Source organism: Nesoenas mayeri (genome assembly GCF_963082525.1).
Source record: "Nesoenas mayeri genome assembly, chromosome: 10".
Taxonomy (NCBI): Eukaryota; Metazoa; Chordata; class Aves; order Columbiformes; family Columbidae; genus Nesoenas; species Nesoenas mayeri.
The window spans coordinates 8,958,527-8,981,302 of NC_137560.1; the positions used below are offsets into that span (position 1 = coordinate 8,958,527).

The following is a 22,776-nucleotide window of genomic DNA, read 5'->3' on the forward strand; positions in this document are numbered from 1 at the left end:
GCATTCAGACACTCTTCGAGGCAGGGATAGTGGAGGCATGAAGCCCAGTTCAGTTTTGTCCCAGTGCTGCTGCATCACTGAGCGCTACAACAACATGGATGAAACCATCAGCTTTCACAGGTCACCTCCCCTCTCCTCCTCCCCATCCAGCCGGGACAAACATGGCTCTCTCCACAGGACAAAAGCACATACATACCACCTTTCCTTTGAAAAGGACAGAAGCCTATTGAAGTGGAGGTGACTGAACCATACTGGAAACACTCAGAAGGTACTATAGGATTTGCACTACATGCTCAGGACATTGGTCCACCAGGCTCAGTTTCCCCAGCAAGCTTTTCACACCAAAACTGATGTACCTCCTGTCCTGGAGGACCCTGTGGAAGGAGGATGCTGTGCTGGAGCACCTTTAAGAACGAGGATGCTGTGCCAAGCACCTTGGGAGTTCCCCTTGCTGCAAGAAAACACAACTGTGCAACGTCTATGTTCCCTTTCAAAAGTGAAGAGTCACCAAGAAACTCTACTGGAGTCTGAGCACAGATGCCTCAAGCTAATAAGCCAGCAGTGCACCCACAACTTTGCTGTGCAAGGACCACAGGTACTGTCCACATGTCCTCACCATTGCAATATCACAATTAAAGCACAGATAGTGCAACAGCCCATCAAACATCATTTTGAAGGGACTGGTCAACATTGAACTGTCAAATTCTCCTAATATGTCTGAAATTTTTTCCAGTTTTTTCAGGAGAGGAGAATGGAGCTGCATTGGTGAAGCCATAGTCTCAAATCCAGACAGACTTTTAGGAGCAGATTCAGAACTAGAACTTAAAACTCCTGATGCTAAATTTGATGTTTGCCCTTGGAAGACAGCACTCGAACACCAAAGCACTCACACACCTACAGATACCCTGGAGCAGGTCTCCTCCCAGCCCTCACACACAAGATGCTTATATGTAACTGAAATCTAGGATTACAGGATAATTCTCTCTTCAGCTTTTCTAAACGAGTATTAACATCAAAATCAAAACCATCTGACATCCAAAACCCCTATGAATATAATGTCTGGGACTCCTTTCTGTAAGAGAGAAAAATCCCAGTCTCTAATGTGGTCCCCTCGATGGGGCCCGTGACACCACGAGCCCCTTTCTATTTAGAATAATGACTTCTTCCACACACCAAGAGATTTGAAATTACCTGTGAAATATATTTCCCTAGGCACAGGCTCAAGAAGCATGTAAATTACCCGGCTTAATGGCCTCTAGAAATTCTCTGAGACACCCAGAGGGAGTGGGAAATGTTCAGATGACATCTCAGGTACCATCCGAGGAGATAAATGTCCAAGGGATGGTCAGGAGCTACTGCCCTACACTTCTCCAAGTAGCCGATCCCACCGGTGAGTGCTTGCCACAAGGGAGCAATGAGCACAAAAGGTCCAGTTCTAAATGAGTGCATCATCAGCACAAAAATGCAATTTTAAAGAGAGCATTTATTGGGAAAGGTGCCTGACTGTAATTTACACAGCACAAGCAGCCAATGTAGGGCTTATGCAGCAGAGGGCACCCATTTAATTTGCAGAAGCCCAGTGCTGAGCACACTGAGCACTCAGCATCAAGTCCTCTCACCCTCTGCCTAACTTTACAGAGGACAGCACTGCCCAAGCTTTGATGTCCAGGCATTTACCAGAGAATAGTGTCCTTCAGGGAAGCTTTTCATCTACAAGGACAGTTCCCACTCCCCCAACACCAAAGGGACAGATACTGTTCCCGGAGCCCAAATCCTCCCAGCCACATCTCCGTTCTTACAGTTGAATTTGATGTCTTGTTACTACGCAGCAGAAGAAACAGTCATCCCAAAACAAAGAGCCTGGATTCATTTGGAGGAACAGAAGAGGAGAAATTACGTGATCTGGGTTGCATTTCCTGCTCCATCGCTGACATATTGGAGTCTCTGAAGCCTTAGTTTCATCAGCAAAATGAGCAGTAGGGAACTGCAAGTGCTATTACAAAGTGCATGTATAAAATCACTATAAGGAGTAGAAGACGGAGAGCAGCACAAGATGCTAATAGGGCAATGGGGAGGGATGGGGGACAATCCAAAGGGCACAATGAAAGAATTACTTGTCTCCCCAGGGAACAAGCCTGAGGCACACAAGCTTTGCTCCTGATGCTAGCCAAGACTGACAGGTTGGTCACTTTTTAACATGTAGTGGATAGAAAGTAGGCCAGAAGATCAATCGGGGATAAGAGAACACCTGGAAGATAGGCCTGGCAATGGAAAAATGGGCCAAATTCCTCAGTGTAAACCCCCTCAAAGCAAAGGTGTAAGACAAGGTCTTTGCTGAGACTCTTCCAAAGTGAGAACCTGACCTCATTCTCAGCCACCAGCATCTTGCTAACCCACATACTGCCAGAAGCTGTGGTATCACAGCAAGATTAACACAGGAGCAATTTTAACAAACAGTGATTTCCAAGCTAATTTCCTCAGTCACAAGCATGTCACCAAGGGTTGAAGTCTGTCTGGACTCTTCTCAGCTATCTATGCTCAGGATTAACTATACATCACTGCCAGTAATGCAAGCACTCTGCTATTCAGAAACTATTAGAAGATAAATATTAAACCTGAACGTCATTGCAGTAGAAAAAAAAAAATGAGAAGGAATGACATTGTAATAAATATTGTAGTCAAGCCGAATGGGGAAGCAAGGTTAGCTTCAAGTAGAAAATTAGACCAAAAGAATACTATATACTTAGAATAGTCCTTGCTCTGCTCACAGGATCTAGACTTTCGTGCAGTGCATGTCATAAACGTCAGAACATTTCAATGAACTGCAGTTCCTCGAGTACAGCAGGTTGGCCACTGAGGTGTGGGATGAAACAGCATTCTCGCCACAAATTCCACCCAGCTCCTGAACTACCAGGCTTTGCACATGAATCCTTCATCCAACAAGGGACATACGTTATTAAGTAGAGAAACTGCAGGTATACACATTACTTGTGGCCCCAATATGGGCCTCGGGTAATGCAACAGCTGGAGCATCTCACCCGCAACCCTCAGCAGGTCCCTTCTCAGCACACCACCACCACACCGCAATCTCTCCGATATTCCTTCTTAAGGACAGGTACCATTTACTAAACTTTTCATTTCTGCAGCTGCTTTGTTTTCTCTAGAAAATACTTCACATACAAAAACCCTCATGCTATGTTGTGGGATTTAATAGGAACTGAAATGGTTCAAACACAGCAATAAGCAGATTAAACTAAGAATCATGGTCGAGCACTACACAAGCTACCATGAAAACACTACATCTTTTTTTCTGGCAAATGGCAAACCTAGTCTTCCACCAGCCAGCTGTGACTCTGGAGAACAGGACGGGCTCTGGCAGTCACTTCCCGATGAGAGGATGGCCATGCGCTCAGTCGCCTAAGAATCACCAAATAAGTGACATTTATTAAGTGGCCCTTATAAAATAAAAAAGGCAGCTTTCCGCACACACAATCGCATTCATAAACTGCACAAACCAGCAATGCTTTCAGCAAAAGGCTCCACTTGGAGTGGTGTCAAGAGAAGAACAGCAGGAAAAGAAGATTCCCACACCGCAGCATTGCCAGCAGCGATGCTTCTCGCAGAGCCCCGGCCTGGGGCTGCAGCCTCACCTCTGGCTGGGTGGCACTGTGCCTCAGTGACACCGTGCCAGCACCAGCCAGGCTGTCAGGACAGGGCTCAAGGTGGGGAAATTGTCCGAGCCAGCTCAGCAGCCACACAGCAAAGTGAGACCTCATGCCAAGATGCGGCTGTGGGAGCCCTTTGGTACCCAGGTGCTCCATCCTCAAGTCTGGGAGCACAGGGAGGCTGGGGGAAGTTGGGGGTACAAGGTTCACCTGTGGAAGGAGCCGCTTCTCAGGAAGGAGAGCCCCAGCCCCCAGCAGGAGGTGGAATGAGACAGAGCTGGTTAGATTTTTCTCTGAAGTAAAGACTAGAACAAAACAAACAAATACAGAGAGGAGCAAGTGACACAGAAGAGTTCAATTGAGTCTTAAGATGATGGGTAAAAAGGTGGTATTGATGTCAGAAATGCCAACACAACGTTTTTGTTGCTGGGTCAAACAGGCGGGCAGGTGCTAAATGGGGTTATTTAGAAACTGGGACCAAAGCATGAGCAGATAGCAGATGTGTTAGATGCATTTCTTTTCTCCATCTCACAATAAAAATCACATCAGAAGCAAGCACAGCCACCACAATATTTACAAGTTAAAAGACAAAGGCCTGAAAGTTGTCCCCAGCATAACCCCACAGCATCATTACATTTTGGGTGAATTTGGCCCAGTATCTCAATTTTTTTAGCATTTCTCAGCTTTTAAACCTAGCATAGCTGTAGCAGAGCACAGCAGGCAAGACTGACAACAGCAAATTCTTCTGCATGGTAACAAACCCAACAGCAGGAAGAATGGCTCAGCAACAAGCAGCCTCACAGCACAGAGCCAAGGAGGGGCAGGAGAGCATCCCCACCTGTGCACAGAGAGGGACAGAGAGGGCCCTTTTGGCCTGTGCTCTTGGAAGTGCTACCATTCTGTGGGAGGCACAATAATGTCATCAGTGTGGTCACTGATAGACAATTATTAAATTTCCCAGCAAACAAAACCAGAATAAATAAAAAAAAAAACAGAACTACACAAAGAGAAAAATATTGTGTGTGGTTTGTTTTTTTTTTTCATATTCATGTAATCTACTCTCCTTCCCAGAGCAGGCAGAGGAGGACTGGAAAGCAGAGTGCCCGTGAAGCTGCAATGCATGCCTGGCTCTCTGTCCTGAAACTCTTTTCAGCTTGTGGTTCTTGAATAATTAAATGCTGTTCCTTCCACCCTTTTTTTCCCACTGGTATGCATGACATGCTGCTGCAGAGGGTTTACTTTCACCCGGGCAATGGGCATCCTTCCCCCTGCACAGGTCCTGGAAGCACATGAGCCCACACAACACATTCATTTTTTTTCCCTGCTGATCCCAAGAATGTGACACTACAGTGAACATTTAAGCAGAGAATTCTAATTTATAAGACTACCTCAGACATGAGGGAATGGTACTTTAGCTCCTCCTGGGTCTGCTGCGTTTGTTATGGAGCAATAAAAGACATTCAACCACTCACAGCCCAGCATCTGACTCAATCTTTAACACCTGATAAAGCTGAACATTAGGTGCTTCGCTTGGCTTAAGTCTGTCTCTATTTTGATGTCCATGTTACTGCTGCAAAACACCTGACTGCGAAACCCACCCTACGTTAGAAATGCAGACAAGGCACTGCATTCATGACCCTCACTGTGTCACACTGTAGACAGTTCATTTGCAACAATGAAGAGATATTATGACACGAAATCTAACAGAGATGAGAATTCAAATACAATAATATCTCTGATTCAGAAATTAAATCAGTGAGAGCTTTACATATTTTTGAAGCATGAGTAGCTGACGCAAGGTAGGCTCTGAAGAATATTTAGAAATATGCCCCTTGTTTTGTTTTCTTATTTGGAGGATGAATATAAACTCAGACTTTGGATACTGAATTATCTTGGACTGAAGAATATTAAGTGCCCACTGGAGAAGAAACAGACTGACAGTAAACAGACTGGCAGCTTGCAATGAGTTTCAGGACCCAGCTCTGCTATGAGTCAAAAGGCATTGGTGTTTATAAGGAGAATCATATCCTCATTTATCACTTCAATGGAGGAGGACACAATGGAGGTGGATACAACACTTTCTCAATTCTTTCCACCAATTTAACAGTTTAAGGGGTAACTTTGTTTGTGCTTGGAAGGCGAATAGGCTCAGCAGCCCGAAAGCGTGGGGGAGGCTCTATTCGTCAACAAATCAGGTACGCAGTGGCAGCTACACCAGGAACCTGCCCTGTGTCTAATGCATCACCAGTTTTTCTCTCTGAGATGATGTTGCAGCAGGGACGGAGGCAAGCAGCACACTTTGCCAGGCTTTGGACACCTATGGACCTGGCTCTCCCTGTTGGATAACACTGATTTAACGCTCCTGTGGGCCACACATCTTCCAGGTTATCCTGAGCAAACCTCTCTGGTCCGCAGCCACATGCTCTGCTCACAGAGTGCCAGCAGACTCCAGAGCCCAAGGAAGCAACCAAGCCCCAAGCCAAGTTTGGTTTACAGAAGAACAAGCTTTTTTTCAAGCAGCTTGAACTGCAAACTCAGACACAGCAGCCCCCTGCTCTCCCCTCGCAGGGCAGCACAACCACAAGCCTTCCAGCCATCAGCCAATTCTGGCTTCACCCTTCATTTGGTGGAACTCAAATAAGAAAATCCCGACAAAATGGTATACACTTTAAAGAAACCATCCCTGCAAATAATGTTCTTACAGACAGGAAGCTGCCAGCATTTTGGTCATGAGATTTTCATCCTTCCCCACCCCTGTGTCTGTGCTCCCCATCCTTTCCCCCCACCCTTCCCTGAAGCATAAGTTGCTTTCTAAAGCTACACAGATTTTTGCTCCAACGCACACCATGATCTAACTAATTTGCACCTCATTGCACCTCACCATTTGCACGTGAAGACAGCAGTCTCTCTCCATCCCTCCACTCGCTGCCTGTTTCTTCCTTTCCTCCTCCATCCCCCACCTCCTGTACCTTCTCAGCAAAACTCTACTACAGAAGCTGCAGTGAAGGGGCTCACGTTACCAGGACTTCATTTCTTTTACAAAATTTACTAGCATGCCATGAAGCCTCATCAATAATTCAAGAGAGACAACCTTGTCAGGTAAATGAACGTGCCTTCTGTAATCCATCATCCAGGTTTTCTATCACAGTGATACACCTGCATGCAGTTGGCACAACCCATATTGATTCATTAACTCCCCAAGTGTCAGTGTGGGACAGGGTAGCAAAACAGTTTTGGCACCAAGGAAATCCAAAATCCCAGGGCTCCAGTACATTCACAGGAGATACCCACTGGTGCAAAAGTAGCTCCAGCCTGGTCCATGGGAAGAGCAGCTCCATTCCCACCCTTCGTGGACAATGAAAGAAGAATCACAGTTGAGTAGGAGGAGATTTGCTCTTATTAAAGATCTTCTTTTCACTGCAAAGACTTCAGAGCCTTCAGACACAAATCAGAGCTAGAAATCATGTTGTATCTTGTACTTCTTGGGTTTAACTCAATGCACTTCAGTGGTGTTACTGCACAAAGGCACTTGGCTCATTAGAGAGATAGAAACTCAACTTCTGTTTTGGCAACTGCACCCAAAGCTTTATCATCAGAGCTATTGCACTAAGTGGTTTATATCCCTATTTAGCACCCAATCTGATTGCTATCAGCAATTACCTTCCCTGGAGTTCTCAGCCTCAACTAGAAGGGGAGAACGCCTGATCCTGGCTCTCCTGAACGGCAGCTCAGGCAGTGCTGGGGATGATGTGCTGTGCCCACCAGGCTGGGAAGCAGCTTCCAAGGAGGCGGCACAGCAGCCTAATCACCAGCAAGAATAACGACCTTGCACAGAGTTAATGAATAGATACAGAAACCACAGACCGTGCAACCTTTGTCTGGCCTGACTGCCATTCAGATCCTTGTGAATCTTGCCCTGCAGCCCCTTCACCCGTCACAAGCTGATCTGGCTAAAGATCCCGATCACTCACCATCAGTCAATGCAAGAAACGCTTTGCTTTACAGCTGGGAAATTAATCCTTTTCGCTGGGTAAATACCTTTTATTTCTTGTGATATTTATGACCAAGAGATAACAGCTGAGACAGAATTGGAAAGGTCATAGGACAACTGTCAAAGTTATGAAGAAGATCCATGTGTTTTCTCTGAAAGATCAAACAATTCAGCCTAAAGAAAACATTGCCAACAGTTTGTTGATAAAAACCAACTCTCCAGTAACAACACTTTGTACAACCTCAATCCCCATGCAACCAAACAATAATAAATTAGAGAATGAAGGCCAGATTACAGAAAGAGCTCTAAACCAAAGTACTATCAACATCCCAGAGATGAAAATATAATTTTGCTAACAAAACACATTTTGCTTTCAAGAGGCTCCTGGAAAAGTAAATATTGAGACATTCAGATACTGTCCTTTCTTGCTGAATATTTCACTCAAGTATTTTGCTTGGTAATGACTTTTGCTTTTATATCATCCCACTTGAGTACTTCATTGACTGAAAAAAGCATTGTATAAATCGTAGGGTTTGTGCACATGTACAATGTTACAGCGTGCAGATGCCCCAGCACTTGAGCCCTCAAGAGCCTTTCTGATGGCTTTTAAAGCCAAACACCAGAAAGCTGGTTCAAGGATACATTTTCAGGTTTCCTCCTCTTAGACACCACGTAACCACCTTCAGCTTTTAAGGGGCTGTTGCACACAACACATGCAAAGCTTCTTTACTATGAAGCATCTGAACCCTGCTTGTCAAACACCAAACACGAGCCCATTTCTACCTTCAGGTCTACGTGCAGGAACTTTATTGATTTCAGTGGGAACCTACATGCCCTCTCAAGAGAACTTAACAATTTTTCAATGTATACAGTTGAAACATTCAAACTCCTGAAGCCACAATCTTGAATGGGATCACTGCAGGCAGAGTATAGGGTAGAGCTATCACAAGGACAAGCAAGCAAGTGGTATTGCCCTGCTCTGCCATGCCTGCCCCTTTTCCCATGCAATACCTGAGCAGGAAGCATGCAGGGACAGTAACACCAATGGAGAAAAAAATTTAAAATGTCAAAGAAATATTGCAAATGGCTTTCGAAAAAAAATAAAATCTAGTCCTCTCCTTGAGGTTGTTCTTTACCTCTGGACAGTTCAGGGTGCCTCTGCGCATCCTAAAATGTATTCTGCCACAGATGCAGGGACACTGGGTGTCTGTGTCTCCCCAGAGTACCAGTTCTCACTGTAGCTGCTCACCCCTCACAGGGATGGAGCGATGTTATCTGCCAGTCACCCATCAGGGTCGATTGCTCTCCCATGGAGCTGACTCTCTGCTCAGCTGAGTGTAGCAGGGACATCTCCCCACCTCTTCTCTGCTCCTTTCCAGACAAGTTCCCTTCCCAAGCATCAAAACCATAATTAGAAGAGGTTTTCTGACTGCACAGCAGGTGGGCAATAGAACAAGACAAGGAGCTTCCTCTACATGGCATCACACAAACCCTAAGGCATCCAGTCCTAATAAAGTTATTTATTTCAAGCCCTGTTAACCCTGATGTGCCATCACTACCAGCATCATTAACCTCATTTGGGGTAAAATGACAAGTACAAATCAAAACCTGCTAAAAGGAAGAAATTAATTTGGTAGAGGCAGCCTCAAGACCACCTTACAGTGGTGATGGGTACCTGTTGTTCTCAGCAGGAACCTTCACAGTTCACTGTCCCACAGAAACACTGGTAACACCTCCAGTTTGCTGCCCAAAACGACTGTCTGCACCTGACAGGTGCTAAATGTCATGCCAAAGAGGCAGGACAGGACCCTGCTTCCCAGGCTGGCACCTTCACCTGCAGACACCCCTTTCTCCTCTGGCTGGCTGGTCACGGATGCCCTGCAGAGCAGCATCGAAGCCAAGCCTCGCCAGCGGCCACGCAGCAATTCTGCACACACCTGCTTCCTCACAAGAAGCAAATGGCTCACCACCCTCCAGCAGATGGCAATTTTCTTTCAAGTCTAAGTGACAAAAAGCCTTTCTGCAAAGCGAGGAGGGGGTTTGTTCCACTCCTGGGTGGTGGCACTGGTAGCCACATTCTCCAGCACTCACATGCACAAAATCCCCACTAATGGGAAGCGATGGCAATACAGGTGCAGGATTCCCCTGACTGAGAAGGCTTTCAATCATTTAATACCAGGTCTCTCAGAAATTCAAGCAGAGGTTGTTCCTGTGCTGCCACAGGAATCCCTCTGTGTACTATTAAAAAAAAAAAAAAATTAACTGCAACCAACAGCCTTTCTGTCCACAGCCATTAATCCTGTTGACCACACAGACGGACATTCTTGTACGTGACCATTCCTAAAAGGAGTCTTGTCAGTCAGTGGACATCACCTAACGTACCCGCTCTAATGTTGTTTTTTTTTTTTTTTCCAGTCTGGGATTTTGCATTTTAAATCTCAATGAGAAATTCCCCTTTGGACAACCGGCTGAGTTTAGCCTTCCTTAGCTCAGCGTAAGATGATTAAAACCACGCTACCCGGGAGGAGAGAGATAATGTGGAACACCAGCGATTTATCAGGGACGGAACCAAAAATCAAAACACAGAACCACCAATGATAATTAATACGATTGTAAACAATAATTTAAGATTTTTTGGTTTTAAATAATTGTTCTTTATTTTCTTCTCTTCCGCCCCTTAGGCAAAATATCCTAATCATTCAGTCTGCTGCTTGTCAGAACAAAACAATTCTGAGGCTGCTTAAAAAAGCAGCCTCATTTTTGAGAGTCCTGTAGTGAGAGATGACTTAAGTGATCTACAGAGAAAATCTCCAAAGACAAACGAGGTTTCTAATCAATGCTCTGAATCATTCACTGTTGTTAGAAGGGTGTATTATCCAAAGTAAGGAAAAACTGGCTCGTAACAGGAAGAATTTAGCAGCCCATATCACCAGCTCAACTCAGCTTCTGACTGACAAACCTCTCAAAAAGATTTAAGTTATATCCAGTATCTTTAAAAACAAGAAGGGTGCAGACAGGGAGCTACTCACAGGGGAAGAGTCAATTAAGGAGTGTCGTTCAAGCCTTGATGCCTTTTTATTCCCATTAAATATTTCCTTCCTGAGAAACAATCAACCAGCCCGCGGGCAGAACTCACAGGGCGTTTCAGCCCACATGTTACAGCATTAACCCACTGCCCAGCAATTGTGCATCATCATCAAATATCCATTTGTAACCCTTCTTTCCTCTGGGTTCACAAAACAGGTCATAAGGGGAACAAAACGAGCAAGAAGACAGTGGGTCAGGCTGAGGGCTTGCATCCCTTCTATGTCTCTTCTGATGCGGCCAGGCAGCTTTGCTTCCCACCAGAGGTACACACAGTATTAGTGGCCTTTTCAGGACCATTCCTTCATATTTGCAAGAAATTGTGAAACTTTGCCACTGGGTTCAGTTTTTATACGTCTTTATACATCCTTCTATACATCTCTCAGTACAGAATCAGGCCCACTCTGATAAGACCACTGATAAGAGAGTACAGAGCTAACTAAATTCTAGTAAAGCCCACCAAATTATCTGGAAGAAAACTGCTTCAGCTAATAAATAGTACCAGTCTAGGCGACGGGAAGGCCAATGCATTATTGACAAATTATACGCCTCTCTTGAATATGTGTATAAGAGCCTTCTCATACAACTTTCTGCAGTTAGAAAGAAATCACAGTTCTTACTTGTAAACTTGCACCTAGAAGAGATTTATTCCATAATATGATTCCGCACTCTGAATTTAAGAGGAGAAAGCAACAACTTGAAATTCCCGAAAAAGCTGCTGAAATACAAAAAACATCCCACAAACTGTATCTGTGCCTCACCAGGTACATAATCCCCTTTATTTCTACGGAGATTCTTATGGAAGTAAAGATTATTAATGCAAGAGCAACGCTGGATCAGGCCATAAGGCTGTGGTACTCGGACAAGAACCGGCACGTTCCCTTTCTTCTCCTCCCTCTGTAGGTAGACATTTCTCAAGGTCTGATTCTGAAGAATTTCTGTATTTACATGACAGCAAGGTAAGAGAATCCATCGGCTCCCAAAGGTCAACGATATTTAGAAACATGGATACTAGACCCAAAAGAATTCAGAAAGAATCTGTTTCAATGGGAGCTACTTCTGGATAAATAAGTAGTGCAAACAACCATGCCTTGGGTGAAGCCAGATACTAACATGGTAAGCTACAGCTCTCCCAAATAAACAATGTTGTTTCTTCTGCCAGTAAGCCTTCTTTTCAGAAGGCCTGACTACATGCCTATAAAAACGTACTTTGAGCTAAGATGTTAACCTAAAAGGCTTTCAGAAATACTTCATATGACATATATATATTGTATTTTTATTCTTAAGCAAATCAAAAATGACAAGAAAATTGTGACATAAAGCAGTGCACATCCACTGGGGCAGCACAAAGTTAAGGGCAACACTGCTATTATTAACTCTATGTCATTGAAATCTTTCCCCACCTTCAGAAATGCAGACTGTAAGGACATAGTGTCAGCCTTTACTTTGAATCGTCTGGGTTTTTCAGTTTCGTGTCAACAAAACTCAGCATTTCATAACAGAGATGACAGCCTCTTAAAATACATATCGGCAAGATTTCACATTGGCTGTGTGGAGGGGGACAGGGCTTCGGGGTTATCACGGTATGCAAGACAGCCGAACATGTTAGCAAATATTCCCAAACATTAACTTCCGAAATGCTCGCTTTCTTCCAAAATAATCTATTTATATCCTTCCTGCAGCGACTCGCCAGTCCCCCACCCCCTCACCCAAACGAGCTGCTTTCCGACTTTTTCTTTCAATAGATTACAGCCCGTTTCTGTCGGTCCGGAGGGAACGGAGGAACCGTCAGCTCGGATAGCCTGTGGAACTATCCATCTATTACTAGCTCATACTCAAACTCCAGTGGGTACGGCCGGCTGTGGTACCACATTGTGTGCTTGAAACCGGGGTGCGGGAAAATAAAGAAGTCCTTTTTCGTCTTTCCCCCCTCTCGCCACATGAACGCTCCATCAGCCGCCCCGCACACCGGCACCCGCCGGGGAAGTTTGTGCTTTCCAGCAACTTTGGGGCCGTTCTCGCCCCGCCGCTCCGGCGGCCGGCAGGGAGCGGGCGGAGACCCCCGCGCCCGCCCGCATGCAGCGGCACGGCACGGAACCGCACGGCCGCGGGCACCGGCAGTACCGGCAGCGCCCGCCGCTGCCGCTCCCCCGCGCGGCGCCGGCAGGCCCCGGGGCGGCCCCGCGATGCGCCACCGCGCCGGGCCGAGCCGCGGGGCCGGGGGGTCCCGGCCGGGGCGGCGGCACTTACGTGTGCTGCTGGGGGAAGCTGTAGCCGTGGGCGGCGGGGGCGGCGAGGAGCAGCAGCAGGGCCAGGTGGCCGCAAAGGGCCGGGGCGACGGGCGCCGCGCTGCCGGTCGGAGCCGCCATCGCCATGTTTCCATTAACGGCGCGGCGGGGAAGGGGCAGAGGTGGCCCCGCGGGGCGGCTCCCCCCGCCGCCACTCGTGCGACGAGCGCGGCAGTCCTCGGCAGGGGGGCAGCGCCGCGCCGGCTACGGGCACCGACCGGCGGCCGCTCGCCCGCTGCCTCTCCGCGGCGGCCGGCACTGAGCGCCCGCGAACCGCTACTTTCCCTCAAATAGGCGGGCAGGCAGCCGGCCCGGCCCGGCCCAGCCTCCTCCCCGCCCGCCCGCCTCCCTCCCTCCGGCCCCCCGCGCCGCTCCGGCCCCCGCCGCCCCGCCGCCGCCGCGCATGCGCCCCGCACACCCCCCCCGCCGGTCCCGCCGCCCCCGGCCCCGTGCGGGGAGGTGCGGGCGGGCACCGGGCTGGGCCGCTCCGGCCGCGGTCTCTCGCCGCCCCTTCCCCCGCCCGGAGTCTGTCCCCCGTGCCCCGTCGGCGGGGGGCAAACGCGGGCGCTCCCCCGGGCACTGCCGCGGCGAGTGTGCCCCCGCCCCGACCAACGCGGGAGCCGGTGGGCTCCGTCGCATCTCCCCCGCGGGTGCTGCCCCCGGCGGATCTGTCACTGCCGTTCTGGCACAGGGTACCGTGTTCTTCCCCGGGGCCACCTTCCGAAGACACATCAGGGCATGGGAACCTCCAGTTGTGTTAGATTAAAATAACAGCAGCTATGGTTAATTTTTTTTTAAACATGCTATGACTTTGGGGAGCATTCATGAGCATGACAAAAGGGCAAGCTAAAAATTCAAAATAACAGAATTAATAAACACAGCCCAAAATCACCAGGGTTTCTGAGACAGATTTCTAAAGGCCTGGATTTTGCAACGCTGTCTTCTGGGTAGCTGCAGCGGAATTCCATCTTTGCTAAATCCAAACCCACCCTGCTGGGCTTTGGTGAGCCCGACCACTGCAAGTCACAGGGACAGCTGGCAAAAGAGAGGCTGGAATGCCATCCACGTGCTCTCCAATTCACTCCCCAGATAGCCTAGACCTGGACAATCACGGGCCAGACAATTTGTAGCCAGCACCACTTTTCCCTCTCTAAGTTCAAAAAACATAATTAGCAAGGTTGCCAGGGTGTGGACAGACCTCTTGAGGAAGGGTCTCACACACTGTACATCAGCGCTTTGAAGATGAAAAGGCTCCTAGAACAGCAGGACAGGAGCCCCTGGCAGTTCGGGTTCCAGCACAGAGGTTTAAGAGCCTGCCAGTTTGGGAAGGGGATAAGATTACCATGGGGAGGTTGTTTCTCTGTAGCACTTCATGCCCTGGTTTGCAGGAGGGGTTTTCTTCTGCTGATGGATAGAATTGCCTCCATCCTTTATTTCTGATGGGAAAAATAAACATTTTGGAGTGACACAGACCCAGACTCAGATTTCCAGTATCCTGGGAGCACAAAAGCGATGCCCTAACTCATGTGGTTGCATCCAGACCCATGATGAATTTCATGCAGAGAGGAATACTGATACATAACTGGAAACAACGAGGATCTGATGCACTGACTCCAGCTTGAGCTGGTTCAGAGAGGCAATTCTTTTTTTAATGAGGTAGAGAAATACTAGGGCTTTCCCAACTCATGCTGGAAGTCAGCACTAAAACCCACACTCAGATCCAGAAAGCTGGACTTGCAGAAGCATCACACTGTCCTGATGAGTTCACTACAGAAATGGATATGTGCAATAACTTAATGCTTCAATAAAATATTAGGAAACACGTCAGTATTGCCTCTCTAGTTCCTGTACCATGTGCAGACTATGACTATTCTTTGCACGTCCTTCAGGATATGGTCTCGTTTTGCATTCTGTATTTCAACTGCACCTACCACGTGTAGTTTAAGCCAGGTTTGCATGGGCTATTACAGTTGAAATCACAGTTACTGACCTGTCATATAGAAATTTACAATTCGCAACCTCCAAGTGTGTTTCAGCAATGGTAAGTGGATAATCTCTAGCTTATACATGGGAAACAAGCGACAATACAATAAACAGCTTGTCCATTGCTGGCAGAATTGGCAGCAGATAGTAAACACTTCATTGTGTAGAATTTGGCTTTCCAAACTCTTGAAAGACCAATTCTGTTGTCTGTTACATCCATACTTTCTTTCCCAGAGGATCTCAGTTAGAATCTGTCTAACAGATGAAATTTAACTCAAGATATAGATCCACAGGGTCCAGATTTCAGGTTCCTATCCTAACAGGATACCCAGGGTCCATGAGGCAACATTGCAATTGCCAGATACCCTTTATAATACAGGGTTTTTCTGCATTATGCAATCTGATCCTCTGTCCTGTAAGAAAAGCTCAGGGACACAACTGTGTGTTGCCACAGCTATCAATCGCTCTTCCAAATGCCTGGCACCCAGCAGCTGGCTGCTCTACAATTGCAAAAGCATCACATGTGTGCAGCAGCCCCAGCGCTGGAGTGGTGCTTCAACTGTGCATGTGTACAGAGCAACGCTCTGTTGCAGGCACAGCAACCTGACACGTTCAGAATGGCATGGGTGATTTATTTCTTTGAGATGCAGCACTCCAAAATCCTTACAATTGCTTTGTTTTAAACCAGGTACCAATATCCTTCAGAGCAAAATTTGACCTTGCAGTCTTACAATAGGAGCTGACCTCTAGATGTCAAGTAATTACTTTCAAATGTTGCTGTTTGGGTTGGTTAACAGAAAAGCCTTGCCAGATATGTCCCCGTTTTTAAAGAACAGTCCTGCACTGCTGAGATGGACATTTTGTTTTAGTTTTGTCACGGTCATTTTTCTGTTATTTCAAATGCTTTTGACTATGTCTTACTTGTTGCTGTGATCGCTGCAGTCCACACCTGGTTAGGCTGGTTAGCAGCAAGCCGCTTGGAAACAGTCTGAAACATACAAGGGCAAAGTAATGGAATTAGCCAAGACTCATGGCAGGAAAAAGTGTTGACTCACACCTGTGGGCTATTAGAGTCACCTCAAAACAAAGCCAACCTCTCAGGGCACAAATGTTATATTAATTTATCAGGGGGTTCATTTTACTACCACCCTTAAAAATGCTCTAAGTTTATCTTCCAAGCTGTTCACAAGAGAGAGAAACATTTAGGACCTGCATAAAGCTATGTAACATAAAGACCTTATGCCAACACTTTCAAAATCAACACTGCCCGAAAAGGGAGAAAAGCAAATCAGTCGGGTCATCTTCTACCTGATACTCTGTTGAGAGTGACAGGAAAGACAGGATTGCTACATGGATTATCCTTCATATTTTCTGCAGCAGGCACTGCTACACTGTGACCTGTTTGAAACACTGTCTAACCTGCAGCACCAAGCACCACTGAGGCACACAAACCTGAACTCGAATGTGGAGTTCCAGACATAGCCTCCAGAGCAGCTTTCAATATTAATATGTCCATGTAGGTTCTCAGAGCAAGTGTGTATCAGCCTACGGTTGCACTGAAAGCTGTGTAATCTATACAGGACCCTGCGAAATCTAGCACAATACCTGAAATACTGACAGGGTTGCAGCAAAGCAGGCGGCACCACTGCCGTTCTCCCACTCTTTTAGTGGAGAAGCCATGTAGGAGGAGGCTGTCTAAGTTGTTCTCATGGCTGATTTATTTGCAAATGCAGGTAAATGCTAGAGAAGGTGTGAGTTTAACTCTTCCCTGACTGGTGATTTCACAGGAAAAATGTAAGCTGCTGCAGCCAATAACTGCGGCACAGACATGTTTATTTCCTTACTCCTTTAGGTAAACCAAGTTCAGCCTTCCCTTGCGCTTTCATGCAGGATATTGGTGAGAAGGGAGAGTTGTCCACACTGTCCTCACAAAGCACATCCCCTTTGTGCAGAATGAGTCACTCTGAGAGGAATTAGACAGTCAGGCTACTCCTTTCCCTCTCTTAGCAATATACAGCAAAATGCTGCTGATGTGTTTCTGATGGGCAGAGATAGGGAGATTCCAGCATACCCAGGGGAGCCCAGCTCTGCACAGGATCCCCCATGAAGGTGCATCAGCATCCCAGGACACAGGCTTCATCTTTAGGCAGATTGGCACAAGTACCTGGTTTGGTACATGAAAGGCAGTTCAGCAGAACAAATATGTCAATTTAAACCTGAAGCACTTTCATGGAATTAGTCCAGATCCACACTTGTGTAATTGCTAGCACAGTTTTGCCTCCCATGGCTAAGTACGTGCCTGTAGCTGAAGCAAATGTGTACCTACAGTCTTGACAAATCAGTTTCTGAGTGAGAGGTTAGAAAATGTTGTTGACATACCATTCAAGGGAGACAAATAAAGGGAAGAGGTAATTAAGAGTGAGCAAATGATAATAGCTAATACACATCCTAACTTCAGAGGTTTATTCCTATTCAGGATTTTTAAACCCGGGCTCCTCAGCTTTTGATGTATAGGGTTGCTTGGTGCCAGATGTTAGTGTTTCAGAAAGAGGAGAAAAGAATGTGTTTAAAGTTGATAAAAACATAATAAGTAGCTGTTGCACTTACCATAAGTAATGGAAAGCCACATTGTGTTTAAGAGCCCAAAGAGAAAGGAAACAGCATCATGGATGTTTGCAGTTTCTGAGCTGGAGTGAGTAAGAACCTGCAAGTCAGAGCAAAGAGGCATCCTGAGGAAATCACTGTAGATGGGAAAGAGAAACAGCACAGGCATGAGATAAAACCTGTTCCAAAATCCTTTCCCATCCACCTCCGAGGGGCACTTACCTGCATGTTTCAGCGCCTATGCTGGTTTTATGTTACAGGGCCTGTAGAGTGTACATTTAGTGAAGTATACAGGTTCTTTGCCCAAACTGATGCCAAGGCAAGGGCCCGGTCTGAGTCCACAACTGCAACTGCTGCCTTCAACACTACCATTTTGTACTACGTATGTTTTCTAGACAGACTATGAAGTAAATATGCTCCATCTCAAACTGGCAAGTCTAAAGATTTTTCTGATGACAACCACATTTACAGAGGCCTTGGGCATGACTGGAAACCCACTCGGGAAATGTAATTGGGATTTGCCTGTTGACTTAACTTTTTGTTTCTTTGTTTGTTTTTGATGTGTTTGTTTGTTTTTTGTTTTTCATTTCAGTGTGGGGATGCAAAGCCCTATCCATGACTGCAAACTTGTACAGCTCTGTAAGGACCTAGCCTCATTGCTAAAGGGCTGATGGGCCGGTATGTAAAATTTGGAATAGTCTTACAGTTACTTTGGAGGCAGCTGGGACAGCTGAAGACAGTATTTTTCTCCAGCTTTTATCTGAACCTGTGCGTTCAGCTCAATTCCAAGTCATCTGCCATTGAGTCATTTATCTGTGGGGTCCAAATGATATTTCTGCATGATGTGAGGGTGAAACAGCTGAGGTCAGCATACTATAAAGTCACAGAGCATTGCACTCAGTTACCTAATGTAGTCATGCCTCACTATTGCTTTAATTTAAAACACGGTTACTTCACAACAGTAATCAGCACTTGTTTCAGAGTTCAGTACAGGAGATACTCAACCTTGACCCGTATCTAACACGGACATGCCTTTTTTTTCATTTAGTTGACAATGATTTAGGATTGCCATCTTGTCAAGTGCTTCCACTGTGCTCAGCACCGCAACTAATATTGTTTCCCCACCACTTCACAGTTGCTAACATATTATTCCACAGACTATATATATATACTCTTGGTATATATACTTGTGGTAGGTGAGCACCCCAGAAACTTGTGGTAGATGAACTCCTGTAGGTGAGCACGCAAGAAACAAAGGAGCTGAGTGACATACCCAAGGACACACCAGGTATTTGTGACAGAGGAGAAGTGAACTCCCATTTCATAAAGTGTGAGCCTTAAAAACTGTCAGTTCCTCAGGGCCTTGCTCTGTGATCAGGGCCTTGTGCTGCTTTTGGCTGGGACAGAGTTAATTTTCTTCATATGATAGTAGCTGGTATGAGGCTATCTTTTGGCTTTGTGCTGGAAGCAGTGCTGATAACACAGGGATGTTTTAGTTACTGCTGAGCAGGGCTTACACACAGTCAAGGCTTCTTCTGCTCCTCACCCCACCCCACCAGCGAGCGGGCTGGGAGTATAAGGAGTTGTGAGGGGACACAGCTGGGAAAGCTGATCCCAACTGACCAAAGGGACATTCCATACCATATGACATCATGCTCATTATATCAAACTGGGGGAAGAAGAAGGAAGAAAGCAGGGATGTTTGGAGTGATGGCATTTGTCTGCCCAAGTAACTGTCGTGTGTGATGGAGCTCTGCGTTCCTAGGGATGGCCGAACACCTGCTTGCCCATGGGAAGCGGTGAATGAATCCCTTGTTTTGCTTTGCTTGTGTGTGTGGCTTTTGCTTTACCTATGAAACTGCCTTTATCTCAGCCCAGGAGTTTTCTCACTTTTACCCTTCTGACTCTCACCCCCTTCCTACCAAGGAGGACTGAGCGAGCAGCTGCGTGGGGCTGAGCTGCCAGATGGGGTTAAAATACAATACGACTGTAACTGCTTCTACAAAATAAATAGATTTTTCTTATTATTAAACTCAGAAGATGACCTAAAGGTGACTTGATTAGATCATGTAAGTACCTTTATCATGAGAACACAGGGGTTTTTAAAGAGCTTCTTAATCTAGTGGAAAAAAGATGTATTACAAAAACCAATGGCTGAAATTTAAAGCCAGAAAATTAAAATTAGAAACAAAGCACAGAATTGAGGGTTTTCTAACTGTAAAGATGATTAAATACTGGAAGGGCTATCTAGGAATTATTTGCCTTTTGAATTCCTCACATCAAGAGTAGATGTCTCTCCGGAAGATCCAATTTCATCAAACACAAGTTACTGGGCTCAATACGGATGAAATGTCTGGTGTTTGCTAAGCAGGAGGTTGGATTAGATCATCTAATCATCCTTTACAATCTTAAATTCTATGAATCTATGAATAGTAATGACCGTCTTTGTATGTTACAGTTTGTAAAACAGCAAAGAACACACTGCAACATAGCTGGGAGACAGAATAAAGAAGCACATTATAGAAAAAAAAAAGAGCACTGATCTCTGGAACTAAACATGTGAGTGGTAATTATTTAAACTTCATCCATGTGTTTCAAAATTTTTCTCCCAAACAATACTTTAATTAAGTTTCAATTATAGGGCAAGAAAATAAGAATCCATTAATCAAATAGGTAGTACTGCATCCAGAAGAGCATTGCCAACATTCCTGCATAATTTTTAAGTGCTCAATTGATACAGAAATAGCTGCGGGTTTGCAGGAATTGTACATAGATAATCTGTAAAGGAGGGCTCTTGTATAAAAGGCTTTATATGCCTGAGCCTGGGATTCCTCTGTTATATTTGACTAGCTATAAAAACTTTTGTGCTAGATCGTAACATTCTGTAGTTGCGAATGCAAGAGATTTTACAGAAAATCTGTTTTAGAAATGTATCAGTGAGTTTTTCAAATAGAGACATTGGCACTGCTTTGTGCTTCTTTGCCTGTAAAGGAAAATTCTGCCACTGTCATGCTACAGCCTTGATCTTGAACTTCATCATCAGTTTAAAGACTCTCCCAGAAATCAGGACTTGCACGTCTCCCCTTGGGGTTGCAAACATGATAGTTGTTTGTCAGATAGGGGTCTGAATAAAATCTGTGGAAAGGGATCTGTTAGGCCTTCTGTTTGCATGTTTGCATAACGTTCATCTCCACATCATAGTGTCTGAGAATCCCAGAGTCTTTAACAGATTTATCTTCCCACCACTTTCAAGACAACATGAAGTGTAATTGCCACATTGCAGTTAGGAAACTGAGATATGGGGCACACAAAGTGATTTTCCCAACAGCAAACTAGACATTTGTAGCACAGCAGGAGACTGAATGAAGGTCTTCCAATTCTGAAGAAGTTTGCCTCATATTCTAGATTGTCTTCCCCCTTCTGTATTTGGCTGGAATGCAAGTGATAGAAAGAAAAGTGACACAAAAAATCAAGTGACACAAGCAAATTTTCCCTACAAAGTGCTACCTTTTTGATGGGGGGAAGTTAAGAGGGATATTATGCTTCACAAGCTTCTGAAAATCTCTAGCAATGTCTTTCTTAATAATTTCAATCATTGATTTTGCGTGTGAATTTGGAAGGAAATGCACACACAGACACACACACACACAAAAGTCCTTCTCTTGGAACAAGAGCTAAAACTATAAAAGCAAGAAAATGTGGAAAGCAAGCCTGCAGCAGTGTGGGTTGATATTCTGTCTTTAAATCATTCTGGCACTTGTTTTTTTCCCCTCGAGGGGGAAGTGGTAAGCATCAAGGCAGAACTGCAGTAGCCCTAAATCAGAACATGCCTCTGTTTCTGGGTTTACAAAGCAGACTCTTTGCATTCCCAAACAGAGGCCTTGGTGCTTCTTCACAGCGCTACAAAAGCAGTTTCTGCACAGCTGTTCCCTATGTACAAGCCAGCTTGCTTTCCTTCTCACCATGCATATTTTAGTACTGTTGACACATTCTGATATGACCATTGATTTATTTTCTGGCCACATACAGGTGATCCTTGAACACCTGGTATTCGAAGGATCAGAATCTATCATGCTACTCTTTCTTGAGAAGCGAAAACTCTATAATTCTCCTGATTTTATGATATAACCTAAACTTCGTGAATTCTATGGTATTTTGAGAGACTTCTTTTTTCTCCTCTGAATCTGTATCTTATCCCTCTGCATCCTCCCTCCCATTACTTATCTTTTCTTCCTTGTCTTACTGATCTCTTTAGTCTGAAGATGAGGTGACAGTGCTTCCCCCAAATTCCCTGGATCTTTCCCTCAGTTTCTCTGCCTCTACCAAGCCAAATTCTCTCTACTTTTTTCTCTCTCCTCCCCAATGTTATTTCTCTCCACTTTTCTCTGTTTCTACATCTGAAATACTCCTTTAAAGCATGAGTCTTTGTCTTCTTATGTCATTTTGATCTTCTCAGTGCTACCGATCAGGCTATTCCAAAATGACAGAAAAATATCTCTAGCCTGTTCATCCCAGTTAGTGTTACAGCAAAAGCAGGCAGCTACAGCAAACACTGGAAAATCAAAAAGAGAAGGTTATGTTCAAGGGGCACCCCACTTCCAAGCTAAAGGGTGGTGAATCACAGTGTGTGTAGCTCACTCGGCAAAAACAACATACTGTCATTATTTTGTATGTTCATATTCCACGGTGAACACTGAAAACTGGACAGATCATCTCTGAAGCAACCCTTAATAATGTGGACTAAACAAGAAGCTCACAAAGAGGCACTTTGCAAAAGGTGCATCCTCCCAAGGGGATACTGGACATTATTGCAGCTGGAGGAGATGCACTGCATGTCTTTAGTGCAATTGCATGCGTCTCCCAAGGTTAATTCTTTCATGAGCTGTGGGTGGCTGTGGCATTTTTCCAGAAGACAGACATCTGCCACTGTTCCCTGATTTATGGCCAAGGTAGCTCAGGATTCAAGCATGGCCATAGGATTAATGTAGCAAGTGCTTGGCAGGGCTCAAGTGTCAAATGTACCAAAAAGACCAGAGAGAATAGCGGCGGGTCAGGCCCTTCCATGTGTGGGAGTGAAAATGTGACAAAGCCAAATACAGGTTACCAGCACACCACGGTGAGTACATTCCATGTTTAACCAGCCCAGTCACTCCTCTTGCCC

At 45.6% G+C, this 22,776-nt stretch overlaps 1 protein-coding gene across 1 annotated transcript in view; it reads right to left on the reverse strand.

Annotated features, from left to right (window-relative positions):
- CACNA2D2 (calcium voltage-gated channel auxiliary subunit alpha2delta 2) overlaps positions 1-13,115 on the reverse strand; it is a gene marked incomplete at both ends in the record, with an annotated part of 213,966 nt that extends 200,851 nt beyond the window's left edge. The window contains one exon of the mRNA XM_080350688.1: positions 12,991-13,115. Coding sequence (XP_080206814.1) covers positions 12,991-13,115 — 125 coding nt within the window. The remainder of the gene's footprint in view (positions 1-12,990) is intronic.
- Between the last annotated feature and the right edge of the window lie 9,661 nt (positions 13,116-22,776).